This window comes from Pseudophryne corroboree, chromosome 2, assembly GCF_028390025.1.
Source record: "Pseudophryne corroboree isolate aPseCor3 chromosome 2, aPseCor3.hap2, whole genome shotgun sequence".
NCBI lineage: Eukaryota > Metazoa > Chordata > Amphibia > Anura > Myobatrachidae > Pseudophryne > Pseudophryne corroboree.
The window spans coordinates 1,008,817,980-1,008,836,697 of NC_086445.1; the positions used below are offsets into that span (position 1 = coordinate 1,008,817,980).

The 18,718-nt window shown below is 49.2% G+C and overlaps 1 protein-coding gene across 5 annotated transcripts in view; it reads right to left on the reverse strand.

Annotated features, from left to right (window-relative positions):
• Positions 1–18,422, reverse strand: part of LCA5L (lebercilin LCA5 like) — a 185,031-nt gene extending 166,609 nt beyond the window's left edge. For all 5 annotated transcript variants that reach the window (XM_063956579.1, XM_063956580.1, XM_063956578.1 and 2 more), the window contains exons 1-2: positions 18,352–18,422; positions 2,414–2,870 (exon numbers count right to left, since the gene is read on the reverse strand). In XM_063956579.1, the coding sequence (XP_063812649.1) occupies positions 2,414–2,732 (319 nt within the window). In that variant the 5' untranslated portion in view covers positions 2,733–2,870; positions 18,352–18,422. The remainder of the gene's footprint in view (positions 1–2,413; positions 2,871–18,351) is intronic.
• Positions 18,423–18,718: the final 296 nt, after the last annotated feature.

Below are 18,718 nucleotides of genomic sequence, written 5' to 3' on the forward strand. Positions count from 1 at the left end.
GGGGACCAGTTGGACACATTCCCTATCTGGTCTATCCCCTCCCACTTTCCTGGCTACCCTGTACCTTAACCCTTCCCGCCAGGTCAACCTCCCCGCCCCAACCCTGTCAATGCCGCTGCCGGAGTGGCGCCTCATGCCTTTCGGGGATGGGTCAGAGAGTTGAGCCTCCCTAAACTCCTGCCTGTGGCCCTCAATCTCTCCTAAATTGGGACACTCTACAGGGGGATCTAGGGGGGGACTACTAGGGTCAGTCTGGTAGGGGTCAGTCATGGAAAAGTCAACGTGGTTTCTCATACTCACCGCCGGAGTTGGCAAACCACTTGGGTCAGGAACATCATTGGGCACCCCCACAGGATCAAACGAGCTGGAACCGACATCCTCTGCGTTGCTAGGGGACGTAGGCATACCAGAGGCAAAAGGCATGCGGGGTCGATGTACTGATCTAGCCGCTGTGATCTTTTCCTCTGGGCTGGTTGATGCTGTGGTTGGCTGTGCTGGCAGTTGTCTAGCAGCTGTAGTCTTTTCCTCTGGGCTGGGCTGTGCTGGAGTAGCTGATGTCAACGGTGGTTTTGGAACTTGACTCCGGGGAATGGCGCCAACAAACGTAGTGACGATCCCACCGCTGCCACCAATTTCTGTGACAGGACGATACCGTACGGAAGCACTCGCAGCTTCCGCGTCCCGTCGACTGCGCACAGAATGGAAGGTCAAGCCGCACGAGGCCTGACCACATAGGGGATTCCCGCTTACCGTCAGTAACCGCCTGTTACTGACTCCACCCACTGCGCTGTGGGCGGGTTCTCGCTGCCACCACCAAACTCCTAACCTGCCGTGGCGTTTGGAACCACGGTTCTGCTCTGTATGTGCCGACGCACTGCCTTCCCACACCTGTGTGGTGTTGACGAATCCCCTCTAGCCACTTGCTAGGCCTCTACCGGTAGCTGGCGGAAGGCGGAGCTTGGAGACGTCAGGTGCTTCCCTGGACAGCCGGAGAACGGGGCTAGGTTTGGCCTAACCCTGTTGGTCACAAGATGAAGCAGTCTTCTTGAGGCAAAGGTGTTTATTGCTCAAATAACCTTTAAAAAGGCTCCTCCCTATTGCTAGGGGCAACAGCATACAATCAAGATCTTTTCAGCAGAAGAAGATGTTACAATGCACACTGGAGGCACGCAGGTCTCCTTTTTATGTCAGTTTTCCACACAGTACCCCAGGGGGGTAAGCCCTCCCTGTCTTCTCCAACCAATCAGGTTATTTTACAAAATACCAATAAATTACATTTTACAAGGATATAAGTGCAATAAAACAATATCCTCCTTCCTGTCACCCAGACAACGTTTGGTATCAGATTAACATTCACTATTGATAAATTTATCACATATCTTCAAAATACAAATGTGTCTGGTCATTCCCATCTGCAGGCAATCTCAGTGTTTAAGATTACAACAGGAATGGCTACAATACAAACAAACAGTCTTCCTTCCTTTAACTTCCATTCAGGGATCGTATATCAAATCCAAGCCCATAAACCCAATGATTAGCATATCTCTCTAAGGAACTTACACATCAAAAGGTATTGTCCTTCACACCTCTCTGATAGAACAGGGCCATTAGCATGCCACTTCCTATTTCCAGAGGATAAGAGATGCGTATTCAGACATCTATAGCAACTGCATTTTTCCTTTAAATATACACCAAGCCTGTCTTGAATATAAAATAGATACAGTTAAACATGTCTTCCTGCAATGGTGCACAGAGCACTACATATGACATGTTAAAAGTAAAACACATAATTAAACAAACTTTTAAACAGTCCGTGCCCAGCGCCGTAAGTACGTTTAACAGTGACGCCCAGCGCCCATTGTCCCTTAATATGGCGCCAGGCACGAGGGTTAACACCTTCAGTGCCGCAGCCGCCATTTCACGTGTGGCTGGTTGGTCTCTCCGGCCACAGGTATATTCAATTATTATCGGAATTTCAGACAAGTCGGAAAAACGTCACTTTCCAACTTTATTAGGTCGAATCTGGATTCGATCTATTCAAGACCAGTGTTGTTTTCCGATTTGTCGGGAAACACGTGGATTGGCGGATTAGCCGCGGATCCACGTTTCATGTCGAAATTTGCAGGCGTTTCCAACAGGTTTTTAGCCCGTTTTCGACAATGCCGATTCGACTTGTCGGATCGGCATTGTCGGAAACGAACATAAACATGTTGGAAAAGCCCACAAATTGAATAGTGAAGTGTTGGATCCTCTCTGTCGTAGAGGATCCGACACTAATTGATTAATTTAATTAATATGTAATAATGAAAGGAACCCTGACAACAGCGGCTTCTCCTACTGTAGCTTCCTACCGGGAACAGCTGGAAAGGTTGACATAATTTGAAAATACTATTAATAACTACCACATTCTTACCAGCTTTTGATTTAGTGTTGCAATCTCTGTTCTGTTTCATCTCTGTGTTTGGACGTGTTTGCTCCTGCTCCTTGAGATCTTTTCTAGGGAATTCTGATGTCTTCTGTATATTTCCACCATCAGATCCACCTGAAGGCAAGTTGTACCTGAGCGAGCAGCTGCTACAACTGGTATAAGACTTGTCATTGGGGCTTTCGCAGTCAGAGGCACTGTTGTGACCATGGATTATGTCTTGATCACTGGTGTGGGGATTTTGCTTTGTGTTGGTAGAAGGAACTGGATTCCAAACTCCTTTTTCACCTGAACCATCATCACTCATCCTAGATGATCTAGCAGTAGAATGGATCAGTGGCAAATCCCATACAGTCACTTTATTATGTTCCCACTATTCACACTCAGTTAGGAACTGCAAGTATTCCAGAAGGTCACGTTGAGTCCAGAGATGACATATTTTACCCTGTCAAAAACAAAGTAAAATAGGTCAGAATTTGTTTTATTTGGTATTTTAAGCATTTATAAAATACCAAATAAAAAAACTCCAACAACTATAAAACAAAAGCAGACATAAAATGGAGAGGAGACTATTATTTACCATGTAGTGTAAAACTTACAGTAACTAGCTGTGTAAAAATTAATTCACTGTAATTCTAACCACTGGATGACTGAATCTGCATTAGTCAGTTGCATTGGTATCCAGATGGTAGATAGACAGTACATAGATAGTCAATAGGTCAACACTAGATGGTTGACATGGTAAAAAGGTTGACACACAAATGGTGGACACAAAAAGGTCGACATATGGGCTTTCATGATTTTAGGGTTAGGCACTTAGGGGAGGGATAGGGTTAGATTGCCGAACAGTTAAGGGTAGTCAGTTGGCGGAGGGATAGGGTTAGGCAGTAGGGGGAGAGTTAAGGTTAAGCACCAGAGGGAGGGTTAGGGTTAGGCAGTAGGGAGAGGGTAAGTGTTAAGTACCAGGTAGAGGGTTAGGGAGTAGGGAGAGGGTTAGTGTTAAGCACCAGAGGGGGGGTTAGGCAGTAGGGGAGGGTTAGTGTTAAGTACCAGGGGAGGGTTAGGATTAGGCAGTAGGGGAAGGGTTAGTGTTAAGTACCAGGAGGAGGGTTAGGGTTAGGCAGTAGGGGGAGGGATAGTGTTAAGCACCAGGGGGATGGTTAGGGCTAGGCAGTAGTGGGAGGGTTAGTGTTAAGTACCAGGGGGATGGTTAGGGTTAGGCAGTAGGGGGAGGGATAATGTTAAGCACCAGGGGGATGGTTAGGGTTAAGCAGTAGAGGGAGAGTTAAGGTTAAGCACCAGAGGGAGGGTTAGGGTTAGACAGTAGGGAGAGAGTTAGTGTTAAGTACCAGGGTTAGGGTTAGGCAGTAGGGGGAGGGATAGTATTAAACACCAGGGCGATGGCCAGGGTTAAGCAGTAGGGAGAGGGTTAGGCAGTAGGGGGAGGGATAGTGTTAAGCACGAGGGGGATGGTTAGGGTTAGGTAGTAGGGGGAGAGTTAAGGTTAAGCACCAGAGGGAAGGTTAGGGTTAGGCAGCAGGGAGAGGGTTAGTGTTAAGTACCAGAGGGAGGGTTAGGGATAGACAGTAGGGGGAGGGATAGTGTTAAGCACCAGGGGGATGGTTGGGGTTAGGCAGTAGGGAGAGGGTTATGGTTAGGCAGTAGGGGGAGGGATAGTGTTAAGCACCGGGGGATGGTTAGGGCTAGGCAGTAGAGAGAGGGTTTGGGTTAAGCACAAGGGGGAGGGTTAGGGTTAGACAGTAGGGAGAGGGTTAGGGTTAGGCAGTAGTGAGATGGTTAGGGTTAGGCAGTAGGGAGAGGGTTAGTGTTAAGCACCAGGGGGAGGGTTATGGTTAGGCAGCAGGGGGAGGGATAAAGTTAAGCACCAGAGGGAGGGTTATGGTTAGGCAGTAGGGAGAGGGTTAGTGTTTAGTACCAGGGGGAGGGTTAGGGTTAGGCAGTAGGGGGAGGGATAGTGTTAAGCACCAGGGGGAGTGTTATGGTTAGGCAGTAGGGGGAGGGATAGTGTTAAGCACCAGGGGGAGTGTTATGGTTAGGCAGTAGGGGGAGGATAGTGTTAAGCACCAAGGGGAGGGTTCGGGTTAGGCAGTAGGGGGAGCATTAGGCAGTAGGGAGAAGGTTAGGCAGTAGGGAGAGGGTTAGTGTTAAGCACCAGGGGGAGAGTTCGGGATAGGCAGAGAGAGGGTTAGTGTTAAGCACCAGGGGGAGGGTTATGTTTAGGCAGCAGGGGGAGGGATAAAGTTAAGCACCAGAGGGAGGGTTATGGTTAGGCAGTAGGGAGAGGGTTAGTGTTTAGTACCAGGGGGAAGGTTAGGGTTAGGCAGTAGGGGGAGGGATAGTGTTAAGCACCAGGGGGATGGTTAGGGCTAAGCAGTAGCGGGAGAGTTAAGGTTAAGCACCAGAGGGAGGGTTAGGGTTAGGCAGTAGGGAGAGAGTTAGTGTTAAGTACCAGGGTTAGGGTTAGGCAGTAGGGGGAGGGATAGTATTAAGCACCAGGGGGATGGTTAGGGCTAGGCAGTAGGGAGAGGGTTACGGTTAAGCAGAAGGGGGAGGGATAGTGTTAAGCACCAGGGGGATGGTTAGGGTTAGGCAGTAGGGGAGGGCTAGTGTTCAGTACCAGGGGGAGGGTTAGAGTTAGGCAGTAGGGGAAGGGATAGTGTTAAGCACCAGGGGGATGGTTAGGGTTAGGCAGTAGGGGGAGGGATAGTGTTAAGCACCAGGGGGATGGTTAGGGTTAGGCAGTAGGGGGAGAGTTAAAGCTAAGCACCAGAGGGAGGGTTAGGCAGTAGGGAAGTACCAGGGGGAGGGTTAGGGATAGACAGTAGGGGGAGGATAGTGTTAAGCACCAGGGGGATGGTTGGGGTTAGGCAGTAGGGAGAGGGTTAGGGTTAGGCAGTAGGGAGAGGGTTAGGGTTAGGCAGTAGGGAGAGAGTTAGTGTTAAGTACCAGGGTTAGGGTTAGGCAGTAGGGGGAGGGATAGTATTAAGCACCAGGGGGATGGTTAGGGCTAGGCAGTAGGGAGAGGGTTACGGTTAAGCAGAAGGGGGAGGGATAGTGTTAAGCACCAGGGGGATGGTTAGGGTTAGGCAGTAGGGGAGGGCTAGTGTTCAGTACCAGGGGGAGGGTTAGAGTTAGGCAGTAGGGGAAGGGATAGTGTTAAGCACCAGGGGGATGGTTAGGGTTAGGCAGTAGGGGGAGGGATAGTGTTAAGCACCAGGGGGATGGTTAGGGTTAGGCAGTAGGGGGAGAGTTAAAGCTAAGCACCAGAGGGAGGGTTAGGCAGTAGGGAAGTACCAGGGGGAGGGTTAGGGATAGACAGTAGGGGGAGGATAGTGTTAAGCACCAGGGGGATGGTTGGGGTTAGGCAGTAGGGAGAGGGTTAGGGTTAGGCAGTAGGGAGAGGGTTATGGTTAGGCAGTAGGGGGAGGGATAGTGTTAAGCACCAGGGGGGTGGTTAGGGCTAGGCAGTAGAGAGAGGGTTTGGGTTAAGCACCAGGGGGAGGGTTAGGGTTAGACAGTAGGGAGAGGGTTAGGCAGTAGGGAGAAGGTTAGGGTTAGGCAGTAGGTAGAGGGTTAGTGTTAAGTACCAGGGGGAGGGTTAGGGATAGACAGTGGGGGGAGGGATAGTGTTAAGCCCCAGGGGGGTGGTTGGGGTCAAGCAGTAGGGAGAGGGTTAGGCAGTAGGGAGAGGTTTATGGTTAGGCAGTAGGGGAAGGGATAGTGTTAAGCCCCAGGGGATGGTTAGGGCTAGGCAGTAGAGAGAGGGTTTGGGTTAAGCACCAGGGGGAGGGTTAGGGTTAGACAGTAGGGAGAGGGTTAGACAGTAGGGCGAAGGTTAGGGTTAGGCAGTAGGGAGAGGGTTAGTGTTAAGCACCAGGGGGAGGGTTATGGTTAGGCAGTAGGGGGAGGGATAAAGTTAAGCACCAGAGGGAGGGCTATGGTTAGGCAGTAGGGAGAGGGTTAGTGTTAAGCACCAGGGGGAGGTTAGGGTTAGGCAGTAGGGGGAGGAAGTGTTAAGCACCAGGGGAAGTGTTAGGGTTAGACAGTAGGGGGAGGATAGTGTTAAGCACCAAGGGGAGGGTTCAGGTTAGGCAGTAGGGGGAGCGTTAGGCAGTAGGGAGAAGGTTAGGCAGTAGGGAGAGGGTTAGTGTTAAGCACCAGGGGGAGGGTTCGGGATAGGCAGGGAGAGGGTTAGTGTTAAGCACCAGAGGGAGGGTTATGGTTAGGCAGTAGGGTGAAAGTTAGTGTTAAGCACCAGGGGGAGGGTTAGAGTTAGGCAGTAGGGAACGGTTAGTGTTAAGCACCAGGGGGAGGGTTAGGGTTAGGCAGTAGGGAGAGGGTTAGTGTTAAGTACCAGGGGGAGGGTTAGGGATAGACAGTAGGGGGAGGGATAGTGTTAGGCACCAGGGGGATGGTTGGGGTTAGGCAGTAGGGAGAGGGTTAGGGTTAGGCAGTAGGGAGAGGGTTATGGTTAGGCAGTAGGGGGAGGGATAGTGTTAAGCACCAGGGGGATGGTTAGGGCTAGGCAGTAGAGAGAGGGTTTGGGTTAAGCACCAGGGGGAGGGCTAGGGTTAGACAGTAGGGAGAGGGTAAGGGTTAGGCAGTAGGGAGAAGGTTAAGGTTAGGCAGTAGGGAGAGGGTTAGTGTTAAGCACCAGGGGGAGGGTTAGGGTTAGGCAGTAGGGGGAGGAAGTGTTAAGCACCAGGGGGAGGGTTCAGGTTAGGCAGTAGGGGGAGCGTTAGGCAGTAGGGAGAAGGTTAGGCAGTAGGGAGAGGGTTAGTGTTAAGCACCAGGGGGAGGGTTCGGGATAGGCAGGGAGAGGGTTAGTGTTAAGCACCAGAGGGAGGGTTATGGTTAGGCAGTAGGGTGAAAGTTAGTGTTAAGCACCAGGGGGAGGGTTAGAGTTAGGCAGTAGGGAACGGTTAGTGTTAAGCATCAGGGGGAGGGTTAGGGTTAGGCAGTAGGGAGAGGGTTAGTGTTAAGTACCAGGGGGAGGGTTAGGTATAGACAGTAGGGGGAGGGATAGTGTTAAGCACCAGGGGGGTGGTTGGGGTTAGGCAGTAGGGAGAGGGGTAGGGTTAGGCAGTAGGGAGAGGGTTATGGTTAGGCAGTAGGGGGAGGGATAGTGTTAAGCACCAGGGGGATGGTTAGGGCTAGGCAGTAGAGAGAGGGTTTGGGTTAAGCACCAGGGGGAGGGCTAGGGTTAGACAGTAGGGTTAGGGTTAGGCAGTAGGGAGAAGGTTAGGCAGTAGGGAGAGGGTTAGTGTTAAGCACCCAGGGGGAGGGTTATGGTTAGGCAGTAGGGGGAGGGATAAAGTTAAGCACCAGAGGGAGGGTTATGGTTAGGCAGTAGGGAGAGGGTTAGTGTTAAGCACCAGGGGGAGGGTTAGGCAGTAGGGGGAGGACAGTGTTAAGCACCAGGGGGAGTGCTAGGGTTAGGCAGTAGGGGGAGGATAGTGTTAAGCACCAAGGGGAGGGTTAGGTTAGGCAGTAGGGGGAGCGTTAGGCAGTAGGGAGAAGGTTAGGCAGTAGGGAGAGGGTGGTGTTAAGCACCAGAGGGAGGGTTATGGTTATGCAGTAGGGTGAAAGTTTGTGTTAAGCACCAGGGGGAGGGTTAGAGTTAGGCAGTAGGGAACGGTTAGTGTTAAGCACCAGGGGGAGGGTTAGGATTAGGAAGTAGGGAGAGGGTTAGTGTTAAGTACCAGGGGGAGGGTTCGGGATAGACAGTAGGGGGAGGGATAGTGTTAAGCCCCAGGGGGGTGGTTGGGGTTAGGTAGTAGGGAGAGGGTTAGGGTTAGGCAGTAGGGAGAGGGTTATGGTTAGGCAGTGGGGGGAGGGATAGTGTTAAGCCCCAGGGGATGGTTAGGGCTAGGCAGTAGAGAGAGGGTTTGGGTTAAGCACCAGGGGGAGGGTTAGGGTTAGACAGTAGTGAGAGGGATAGGGTTAGGCAGTAGGGAGAGGGTTAGGCAGTAGGGAGAGGGTTAGTGTTAAGCACCAGGGGGAGGATTATGGTTAGGCAGTAGAGGGAGGGATAAAGTTAAGCACCAGAGGGAGGGTTATGGTTAGGCAGTAGCGAGAGGGTTAGTGTTAAGCACCAGGGGGAGGGTTAGGGTTAGGCAGTAGGGAGAGGATAGTGTTAAGCAACAGGGGGAGTGTTAGGGTTAGGCAGTAGGGGGAGGATAGTGTTAAGCACCAAGGGGAGGGTTCAGGTTAGGCAGTAGGGGGAGCATTAGGCAGTAGGGAGAAGGTTAGGCAGTAGGGAGAGGGTTAGTGTTAAGCACCAGGGGGAGAGTTCGGGATAGGCAGGGAGAGGGTCAGTGTTAAGCACCAGAGGGAGGGTTATGGTTAGGCAGTAGGGTGAAAGTTAGTGTTAAGCACCAAGGGGAGAGTTAGAGATAGGCAGTAGGGAACGGTTAGTGTTAAGCACCAGGGGGATGGTTAGGATTAGGCAGTAGGGGGAGGATAGTGTTAAGCATCAGAGGGAGGGTTAGGATTAGGCAGTAGGGGGAGTGATAGTGTTAAGCACCAGGGCGAGGGTTCAGGTTAGGCAGTAGGAAGAGGGTTAGTGTTAAGCACCAGGGGGAGGGTTAGGGTTAGGCAGTAGGGAGAGGGTTAGTGTTAAGCACCAGAGGGAGGGTTAGGATTAGGCAGTAGGGGGAGGATAGTGTTAAGCACCAGGGGGAGGGTTAGGATTAGGCAGTAGGGGGAGGGTTCGGGGTAGGCAATAGTGGGAGGGTTAGGGTTAAGCACCAGGGGGAGGGTTCGGGGTAGGCAGTAGTGGGAGAGTAAGGCACTAGGGGGAGGGTTTGCGTTAGGATCATGGCTAAAATAACAAAAAAATCCACGTGTCAACCATGTTGACCATTTGTATTGAAATTTTGTCCCTGTCGACCTATCGCCTGTCGACTATCTGGAGTCGACCTATTGGCTATCTATGTACAAATTTATTTACTTATAAATTTATTTATTTATTATTATTATTATTATTTATTTATTATTATTTATTTATTATTTATTTATAAATTTACCTTCAAATTTATGGTCCTTCCTCAGAAGCATCTGCTTCTGAGGATGCTTCTGAGGAAGGACCATAAATTTGCAGGTCCAAAACCCGTTAAGCAGGTGTCTCCATGGAACTTTGAAGGGGCAGAACTGGGACTTGTTACCGGGTGTGGACATCCAGAACATTTGGGACGAACATTCCGCTGTTTGTGAGGACCAGAAAACTCCCCATGTTTTTATGCTGTTATTGTTATGCTGAATGTGAGTGTACTTTTAATTAAATTTGTGTGGAAATCCAACAGTGTGGCACTAAATACATTTCCCTCTGAGGTTTAATTTGAAGAAATGCAGAAAGGGATCTAGTGCCTGAATACATCTTGAGATTTACTACATGCGTTTTTTCTACTTCTACATGTGAGTGGAATTTATTAATAAAATAAGATCTCACCTATCCGACAGTGTTGCACTAAAATCGTTTTTCTTTTGAGGTGACAACATCTGGAGTGGAATTGTGTATATCAAGATTTTGACAACTACATCCATAGAAATTATTCAGGTTGTGTTGTTTTTTGTCATGTACCCCATTTCTGCGCCACTGGTTCTACTCTCTTTTTAGCATATCTTCATTTTGTGTAAAAAAGAAAGTGCGCAGCCCCTTTTATATGCACAATGCCAGTGTGGGTACACAGCAGGCACCGCAGACCGTAGCCGGGTGATCGCTGTCCCTTCATGCCGTCATTGTCTCCGGGGACCCACTAACTGGGACCCCCGATGTCTCTACTCACTGCACTGCGTCTTTGGCATCTGTTAGGGGTGGCGCCATGCTGCCGGCGTGGGCTCACAACCTGGGGATGTGAGAAACAGCGCCTCAGGAACTCAGTGTCCTGTCAGCAGGGATACGAACCATAAACTCTGAGGAAGTTGGTTCGTCCCCCCACAACCAGTGTGCCTGAAAATATTCAAGTAAAATACATTTCTGAAGAAAACTCTCTGGAGAGCAACGGAATGCACCCGGCTCCTTGGGCACATTTTTCTAAACTGAGTCTGCAGGAGGGGAATAGAGGGGAGAAGCCAGCACACACTATTCATTTCTTAAAATGCCAGGCTCCAATGGACCTGATCTATACCCCATGGTAATCTACAAGTCCCAGTATCCACTAGGACGTTAGAGAAATTTGGGTTTCTTAAAATGAGTCAAATGGCTATTACTGTATGCATTATTCTAAAACAGTGAAAAAATGATAGAAAGCAAGTGTTTTTCAGCAAAATAAATGCTCTAATTAAATTAGGCGTTTATAAAAAAAATGCAAAGTAGTATGTGTTTGTGTCATTTTAGGGGACTTTTTAAAAATATTTTCCTGCACTTTGCATTTTTTTCACCCCAAAAATGGCAGGTCATTATTGGCCAAATTAAGCAAATAAAAAAAATGCAAAGTGTCTAATTAGTCATTAAGGAGGGTGTCCAAGGGTTTCTAAACTAAGGGGGTAATTCCAAGTTGATCGCAGCAGGAATTTTGTTAGCAGTTGGGCAAAACCATGGATGGGAGGGGAGGCAGATTTAACATGCAGGGGAGGCAGATTTAACATGTGCAGAGAGAGTTAGATTTGGGTGTGGTCAGGGCGGCAATAGGGGGCGGGGCTACGTACAGGGGGCGTGGTCATTTACGCCCCCTGTACAGACTGAAATGATGTGCGGTGCGCAATGACGTCATTGCGCACCGCACAGTAAAGGACCTCTCCACGAAGGGAAACTAGACGCGTACGCGTCTAGTTTCTCTTCACAGCGGCAGCGGGGGGCAACGGGCAGCGGGGGCACAGCAGCAGCGGATCTTGCCCTGGTGCGGCGCCCTCCGAATGGCGCCCTGCGCCCTCCGGAAGGCGGCGCCCCGGGCAAAAGTCCTGCTTGCCTATGGCAAGATCCGCTACTGGGTGTGGTGTGTTCAATCTGCAATTTAATTTGCAGTGTAAAAATAAAGCAGCCAGTATTTACCCTGCACAGAAACAAAATAACCCACCCAAATCTAACTCTTTCTGCACATGTTATATCTGCCTCCCCTGCAGTGCACATGGTTTTGCCCAACTGCTAACAAAATTCCTGCTGCGATCAACTTGGAATTACCCCCCAAGTCCCGACATTTTTACCTTAAAAGAGAGATTTTCACCAACTTTTCACCTACTCAGGAAGTGGTGAAAAGAAATGCCTAATTATTTGCGTTTTCACGAGTCGTGATAAAACCCATTTTTAACACGAAAATGGGTTAACGCGGTTAATTGAATTCCCCCCTTTATCGATTTTTTTATACAGCACTTTTTTTCCTCATTTTTATTCCTTAATTAGTGGGGCTGAAAGCCCAAATCCAAGACGCATATGCGGGCAAGCTAACTGGCTCACACGTGTACAAATATGAGAGACGCTTTGAGATATTTCATCAATAAACTGTGTAGATAATTGTAAGGTCTTAGGGGCCTACTTATGGTTTCTGAAGAAGCGGCATTAACAATGGCGCTTACTGCAGCAATGAAATTCTGTTTTCCTTGCTAAGACTTCTACTCAGCCGCCTCAGCTATACTGGGCCCTAATACTTCACAGGGTCAGTCAAAATATGCGCATAAAAGAATAAGCAGGGGAAGTTACAGTTCAGATTTGTGCTTTCTCGATCAACTAATAAAAATAATTAAATTGCAAAAAAATAATAAGATTTTACTCACTGGTAAATCTATTTCTCGTAGTCCGTAGTGGATGCTGGGGACTCCGCAAGGATCATGGGGAATAGCGGCTCCGCAGGAGACTGGGCACAGCTAAGAAAGATTTAGGACTACCTGGTGTGCACTGGCTCCTCCCACTATGACCCTCCTCCAGACTTCAGTAAGGATACTGTGCCCGGAAGAGCTGACACAATAAGTAAGGATTTTGAATCCCGGGTAAGACTCATACCAGCCACACCAATCACACCGTATAACTCGTGATATTATACCCAGTTAACAGTATGAACACAACAGAGCCTCTCAAAGGATGGCTCAACAATAACCCTTGTAGTTAACAATAACTATATACAAGTATTGCAGACAGTCCGCACTTGGGACGGGCGCCCAGCATCCACTACGGACTACGAGAAATAGATTTACCGGTGAGTAAAATCTTATTTTCTCTGACGTCTTAGTGGATGCTGGGGACTCCGTAAGGACCATGGGGATTATACCAAAGCTCCCAAACGGGCGGGAGAGTGCGGATGACTCTGCAGCACCGAATGAGAGAACTCAAGGTCCTACTCAGCCAGGGTATCAAATTTGTAGAATTTTGCAAACGTGTTTGCCCCTGACCAAGTAGCAGCTCGGCAAAATTGTAAAGCCGAGACCCCTCGGGCAGCCGCCCAAGAAGAGCCCACTTTCCTCGTGGAATGGGCTTTTATAGATTTAGGCTGCGGCAGGCCAGCCACCGAATGCGCAAGCTGAATTGTGCTACAAATCCAGCGAGCAATAGTCTGCTTTGAAGCAGGAGCACCCATCTTGTTTGGTGCATACAGGATAAATAGCGAGTCAGTCTTCCTGACTCCAGCCGTCCTGGAAACATAAATTTTAAAGGCCCTGACTACGTCCAGTAACTTGGAGTCCTCCAAGTCCCTAGTAGCCGCAGGCACCACGATAGGTTGGTTCAAGTGAAAAGCTGATACCACCTTAGGAAGAAACTGGGGACGAGTCCTCAATTCTGCCCTATCCATATGGAAAATCAAATAGGGGCTTTTACATGACAAAGCCGCCAATTCTGACACACGCCTTGCCGAAGCCAAGGCCAAAAGCATGACCACTTTCCACGTGAGATATTTTAAATCCACGGTTTTGAGTGGCTCAAACCAATGTGACTTTAGGAAACCCAACACCACGTTGAGGTCCCACGGTGCCACTGGAGGCACAAAAGGAGGCTGAATATGCAGCACTCCTTTAACAAATGTCTGAACTTCAGGCAGTGAAGCCAGTTCTTTTTGGAAGAAAATCGACAGAGCCGAAATCTGGACCTTAATGGAACCCAGTTTTAGGCCCATAGTCACCCCTGACTGTAGGAAGTGCAGAAATCCACCTAGCTGGAATTCCTCCGTTGGGGCCTTCCTGGCCTCACACCACGCAACATATTTTCGCCATATGCGGTGATAATGTTGTACGGTTACATCTTTTCTAGCTTTAATAAGCGTAGGAATGACTTCCTCCGGAATACCCTTTTCTTTTAGGATCCGGTGTTCAACCGCCATGCCGTTAAACGCAGCCGCGATAAGTCTTGGAACAGACAGGGCCCCTGCAGCAGCAGGTCCTGTCTGAGCGGCAGAGGCCATGGGTCCTCTGAGATTAATTCTTGAAGTTCCGGGTACCAAGACCTTCTTGGCCAATCTGGAACAATGAGAATAGTTCTTACTCCTCTTTTCTTTATTATCCTCAGTACCTTGGGTATGAGAGGAAGAGGAGGGAACACATAAACCGACCGGTACACCCACGGTGTCACTAGAGCGTCCACAGCTATCGCCTGAGGGTCTCTTGACCTGGCACAATATTTTTCTAGCTTTTTGTTTAAGCGGGACGCCATCATGTCCACCTGTGGCTTTTCCCAACGCTTTACAATCAGTTGGAAGACTTCTGGATGAAGTCCCCACTCTCCCGGGTGGAGGTCGTGCCTGCTGAGGAAGTCTGCTTCCCAGTTGTCCACTCCCGGAATGAACACTGCTGACAGTGCTAACACGTGATTTTCCGCCCATCGGAGAATCCTTGTGGCTTCTGCCATCGCCGTCATGCTTCTTGTGCCGCCCTGTCGATTTACATGGGCGACTGCCGTGATGTTGTCTGACTGGATCAGAACCGGCTGGTTTTGAAGCAGGGGCTTTGCTTGACTTAGGGCATTGTAAATGGCCCTCAGTTCCAGAATATTTATGTGTAGGGAAGTCTCCTGACTTGACCAAAGTCCTTGGAAGTTTCTTCCCCGTGTGACTGCACCCCAGCCCCGAAGGCTGGCATCCGTGGTCACCAGGACCCAGTCCTGTATGCCGAATCTGCGGCCCTCTCTGAGATGAGCACTCTGCATCCTCCACAGCAGAGACACCCTGGTCCTTAGAGACAGGGTTATCAACCGATGCATTTGAAGATGCCATCCGGACCATTGGTTCAACAGGTCCCACTGAAAGGTTCTGGCATGGAACCTGCCGAATGGAATCGCTTCGTTTCCGAAGGAGTATCATCATATCGGCCATTACCTTGGTAAATACCCTCGGTGCCGTGGACAGGCCGAACGGCAACGTCTGGAATTGGTAATGACAATCCTGTACCACAAATCTGAGGTACTCCTGGTGAGGATGGTAAATGGGGACATGCAGGTAAGCATCCTTGATGTCCAGAGATACCATGTAATCTCCCTCTTCCAGGCTTGCAATAACCGCCCTGAGCGATTCCATCTTGAACTTGAATTTTCTTAAATATGTGTTCAAGGATTTCAAATTTAAAATGGGTCTCACCGAACCGTCCGGTTTCGGTACCACAAACATTGTGGAATAGTAACCCCGTCCTTGTTGAAGTAGGGGCACCTTGACTATCACCTGCTGGGAATACAGCTTGTGAATTGCCTCTCACACAGCCTCCCTTTCTGAAGGAGTCGTTGGTAAGGCAGATTTGAGGAAACGGCGGGGGGGGGGGGATGTCTCGAATTCCAGCCTGTACCCCTGAGATACCACTTGAAGGATCCAGGGATCTACCTGTGAGCGAGCCCACTGATTGCTGAAGTTTTTGAGACGGCCCCCCACCGTACCTGGCTCCGCCTGCTGAGCCCCAGCGTCATTCGGCGGACTTAGCAGAAGAAGCGGGGGAGGACTTTTGTTCCTGGGAAGTGGCTGTATGCTGCAGCTTTTTCCCCCTACCTCTGCCTCTGGGCAGAAAGGACGCGCCTCTACCCCGTCTGCTCTTTTGGGGGCGAAAGGACTGCACCTGATAATACGGTGCTCTCTTTGGTTGTGAGGGGACATGTGGCAAAAATGCTGACTTCCCAGCTGTTGCTGTGGACACTAAGTCTGAAAGACCATCCCCGAACAACTCCTCACCCTTATAAGGCAAAACTTCCATGTGCCTTTTAGAATCTGCATCACCTGTCCACTGCCGGGTCCATAACCCTCTCCTGGCACAAATGGACAGTGCACTTATTTTTGATGCCAGCCGGCAAATATCCCTCTGTGCATCTCTTATGTAAAAGACAGCGTCTTTAATATGCTCTACGTTTAGCAATATAGTGTCCCTGTCTAGGGTGTCAATGTTTTCTGACAGGGAATCTGACCACGCAGCTGCAGCACTGCACATCCATGCTGAGGCAATAGCTGGTCTCAGTATAATACCAGTGTGTGTATATATAGCTTTCTGGAGAGCCTCCTGCTTTCTGTCAGCAGGTTCCTTTAGGGCGGCCGTATCCTGGGACGGCAGTGCCACTTTTTTTGATAAGCGCGTAAGTGCTTTATCCACCCTAGGGGGTGTTTCCCAACGTGACCTATCCTCTGGCGGGAAAGGGTACGCCATTAGTAATTTTTTTGAAATTACCAATTTTTTATCGGGGAAAGCCCACGCTAGTTCACACACTTCATTCAATTCTTCAGAAGGGGGAAAAACTACTGGTAGTTTTTTCTCCCCAAACATAATACCCTTTTTTGTGGTACCTGGGGTCACCTCAGAAATGTGTAAAACATTTTTCATTGCCTCAATCATATAACGAGTGGCCCTATTGGACATTACATTAGTCTCTTCGTCGTCGACACTGGTATCAGTATCCGTGTCGACATCTGTGTCTGCCATCTGAGGTAGCGGGCGTTTTAGAGCCCCTGATGACTTTTGAGACGTCTGGGCAGGTACGGGCTGAGAAGCCGGCTGCCCCGCATTTGGCATGTCGTCAAATTTTTTATGTAAGGAGTCGACACTTTCGCGTAATTCCTTCCACAAGTCCATCCACTCCGGTGTCTGCCCCGCAGGGGGTGACAACACATTTATAGGCACCTGCTCCTCCTCCACATAAGTCTCCTCATCAAACATGTCGACACAGCCGTACCGACACACCGCACACACACAGGGAATGCTCTGACAGAAGACAGGACCCCACAAAGCCCTTTGGGGAGACAGAGAGAGAGTATGCCAGCACACACCAGAGCGCTATATAAATCAGGGATTAACTAAATTATATCCCCTTATAGCTGCTATATGTATATTGCGCCTAAATTTAGTGCCCCCCCTCTCTTTTTTACCCTTTTCTGTAGTGTAGACTGCAGGGGAGAGCCAGGGAGCTTCCTTCCAGCGGAGCTGTGAGGGAGAAATGGCGCCAGTGTGCTGAGGGAGATAGCCCCGCCCCTTTTTCGGCGGACTTTTCTACCGCTTTTTTATGGATTCTGGCAGGGGTATTTATCACATATATAGCCTCTGGGGCTATATATTGTGATATATTTGCCAGCCAAGGTGTATTTATTGCTTCTCAGGGCGCCCCCCCCCCAGCGCCCTGCACCCCCAGTGACCGGAGTGTGAAGTGTGTATGAGGAGCAATGGCGCACAGCTGCAGTGCTGTGCGCTACCTTGGTGAAGACTGATGTCTTCTGCCGCCGATTTTCCGGATTCTTCTTGCTTCTGGCTCTGTAAGGGGGCCGGCGGCGCGGCTCCGGGACCGAACACCAATGGCCGGTTCCATGCGGTCGATCCCTCTGGAGCTAATGGTGTCCAGTAGCCTAAGAAGCCCAAGCTACCACCAGTTAGGTAGGTTCGCTTCTTCTCCCCTTAGTCCCTCGCTGCAGTGAGTCTGTTGCCAGCAGATCTCACTGTAAAATAAAAAACCTAAAATATACTTTCTCTCTAGGAGCTCAGGAGAGCCCCTAGTGTGCATCCAGCTCAGCCGGGCACAGGATTCTAACTGAAGTCTGGAGGAGGGTCATAGTGGGAGGAGCCAGTGCACACCAGGTAGTCCTAAATCTTTCTTAGCTGTGCCCAGTCTCCTGCGGAGCCGCTATTCCCCATGGTCCTTACGGAGTCCCCAGCATCCACTAGGACGTCAGAGAAATATAGTTTTGTCCAACAATATATTTTTTTTAAAAAGTGAATAACTGCTGGCTCTAAAAAAAATGCTCTATTCAGGTACTGTATTAAAGCTTTTATTAAATTCAAATATTTTGGATACTGCCATCCTGAAATGCTGCAAAACGCGGTCATCTGTCCCCCAATGCACCTGATTTAGGGCCACAAGGTTTAAGTTTAGGGTGCAGGGAGCAGGGGTTATGGTTAGGCGCCACCGGGGGGTGGGGGTGGGGTGGGGGTGTTAGGGTTAGGCTGCGAGAGGGGGGGTCTGACGGTTAGGTTTAGGGTGTGGGGAGGGGGGATAGGTTTAGGTGCTACCCGGGCGGTTTAGGTTAAGCTGCAGGGGGGGGGGGGGGGGGGGGGGGAGGGTTAGACACCTAAAAGGGAGGGGTAGGGAAGGGGGAGGGTTAGACTACTTACCGCTCCTTGCCGGGATTTCTATACTACATTTTAGTCAGATGCACTCTCAGAGGTAAATTTACTAAGGTGGGTGTTTTTTTTAGAACTGGTGATATTGCTCATAGCAACCAATCGGATTCTACTTAACATTTGTTTAGTTGCTTCTAGAAGATAATAGATAGAAGCTAATTGGTTGCTATGGGCAACATCACCAGTTCTAAAAAAAAACCTCCCACCTTAGTAAATTTGCCCCTCAGTGTGTGTATGTTTCAAATATATTTGTATTAAGGCTCAATGCAGTACTATGTGATTTTCAGATATTTAAATGGGGCATTCATCTTCTAATATCACTAATAATAACATGCACACTGCTTTTCCCACTTCATCCTATGTTTCCTGTTTATACAGCAGTCGCTCGCCCTCTATTACCTAATTACCTGCGCTCTGCTCCCATCAACAAGCACCAACAGATGTTTCCTTTGGTAAAAAAAATGTATCTTGTTGCTATGGAGACAAAGAATCAGCAATGCATGCTGGGAAGTGTAGTGTCTGGAGCCAGGACTCCATCTTGTGGACAGTTTATAGTACAGGATTTCCAGTTCTTGCCCTAAAATTGCAATAGCTTGACAGGAGCGCCCTGTAACATAATAAGCTTATGTTTTCTAATCTTTTGTAAAATATTTTTCTGTGCTTAGTAAAGCCACATACCTGAAATAAAGATTGCTCAATCTCTGTAGTAAAGATGTACAAAAATACAGTAAAGGAGCTGTGTCCTTACATTGAGCTAGTATGAATTACTACAAG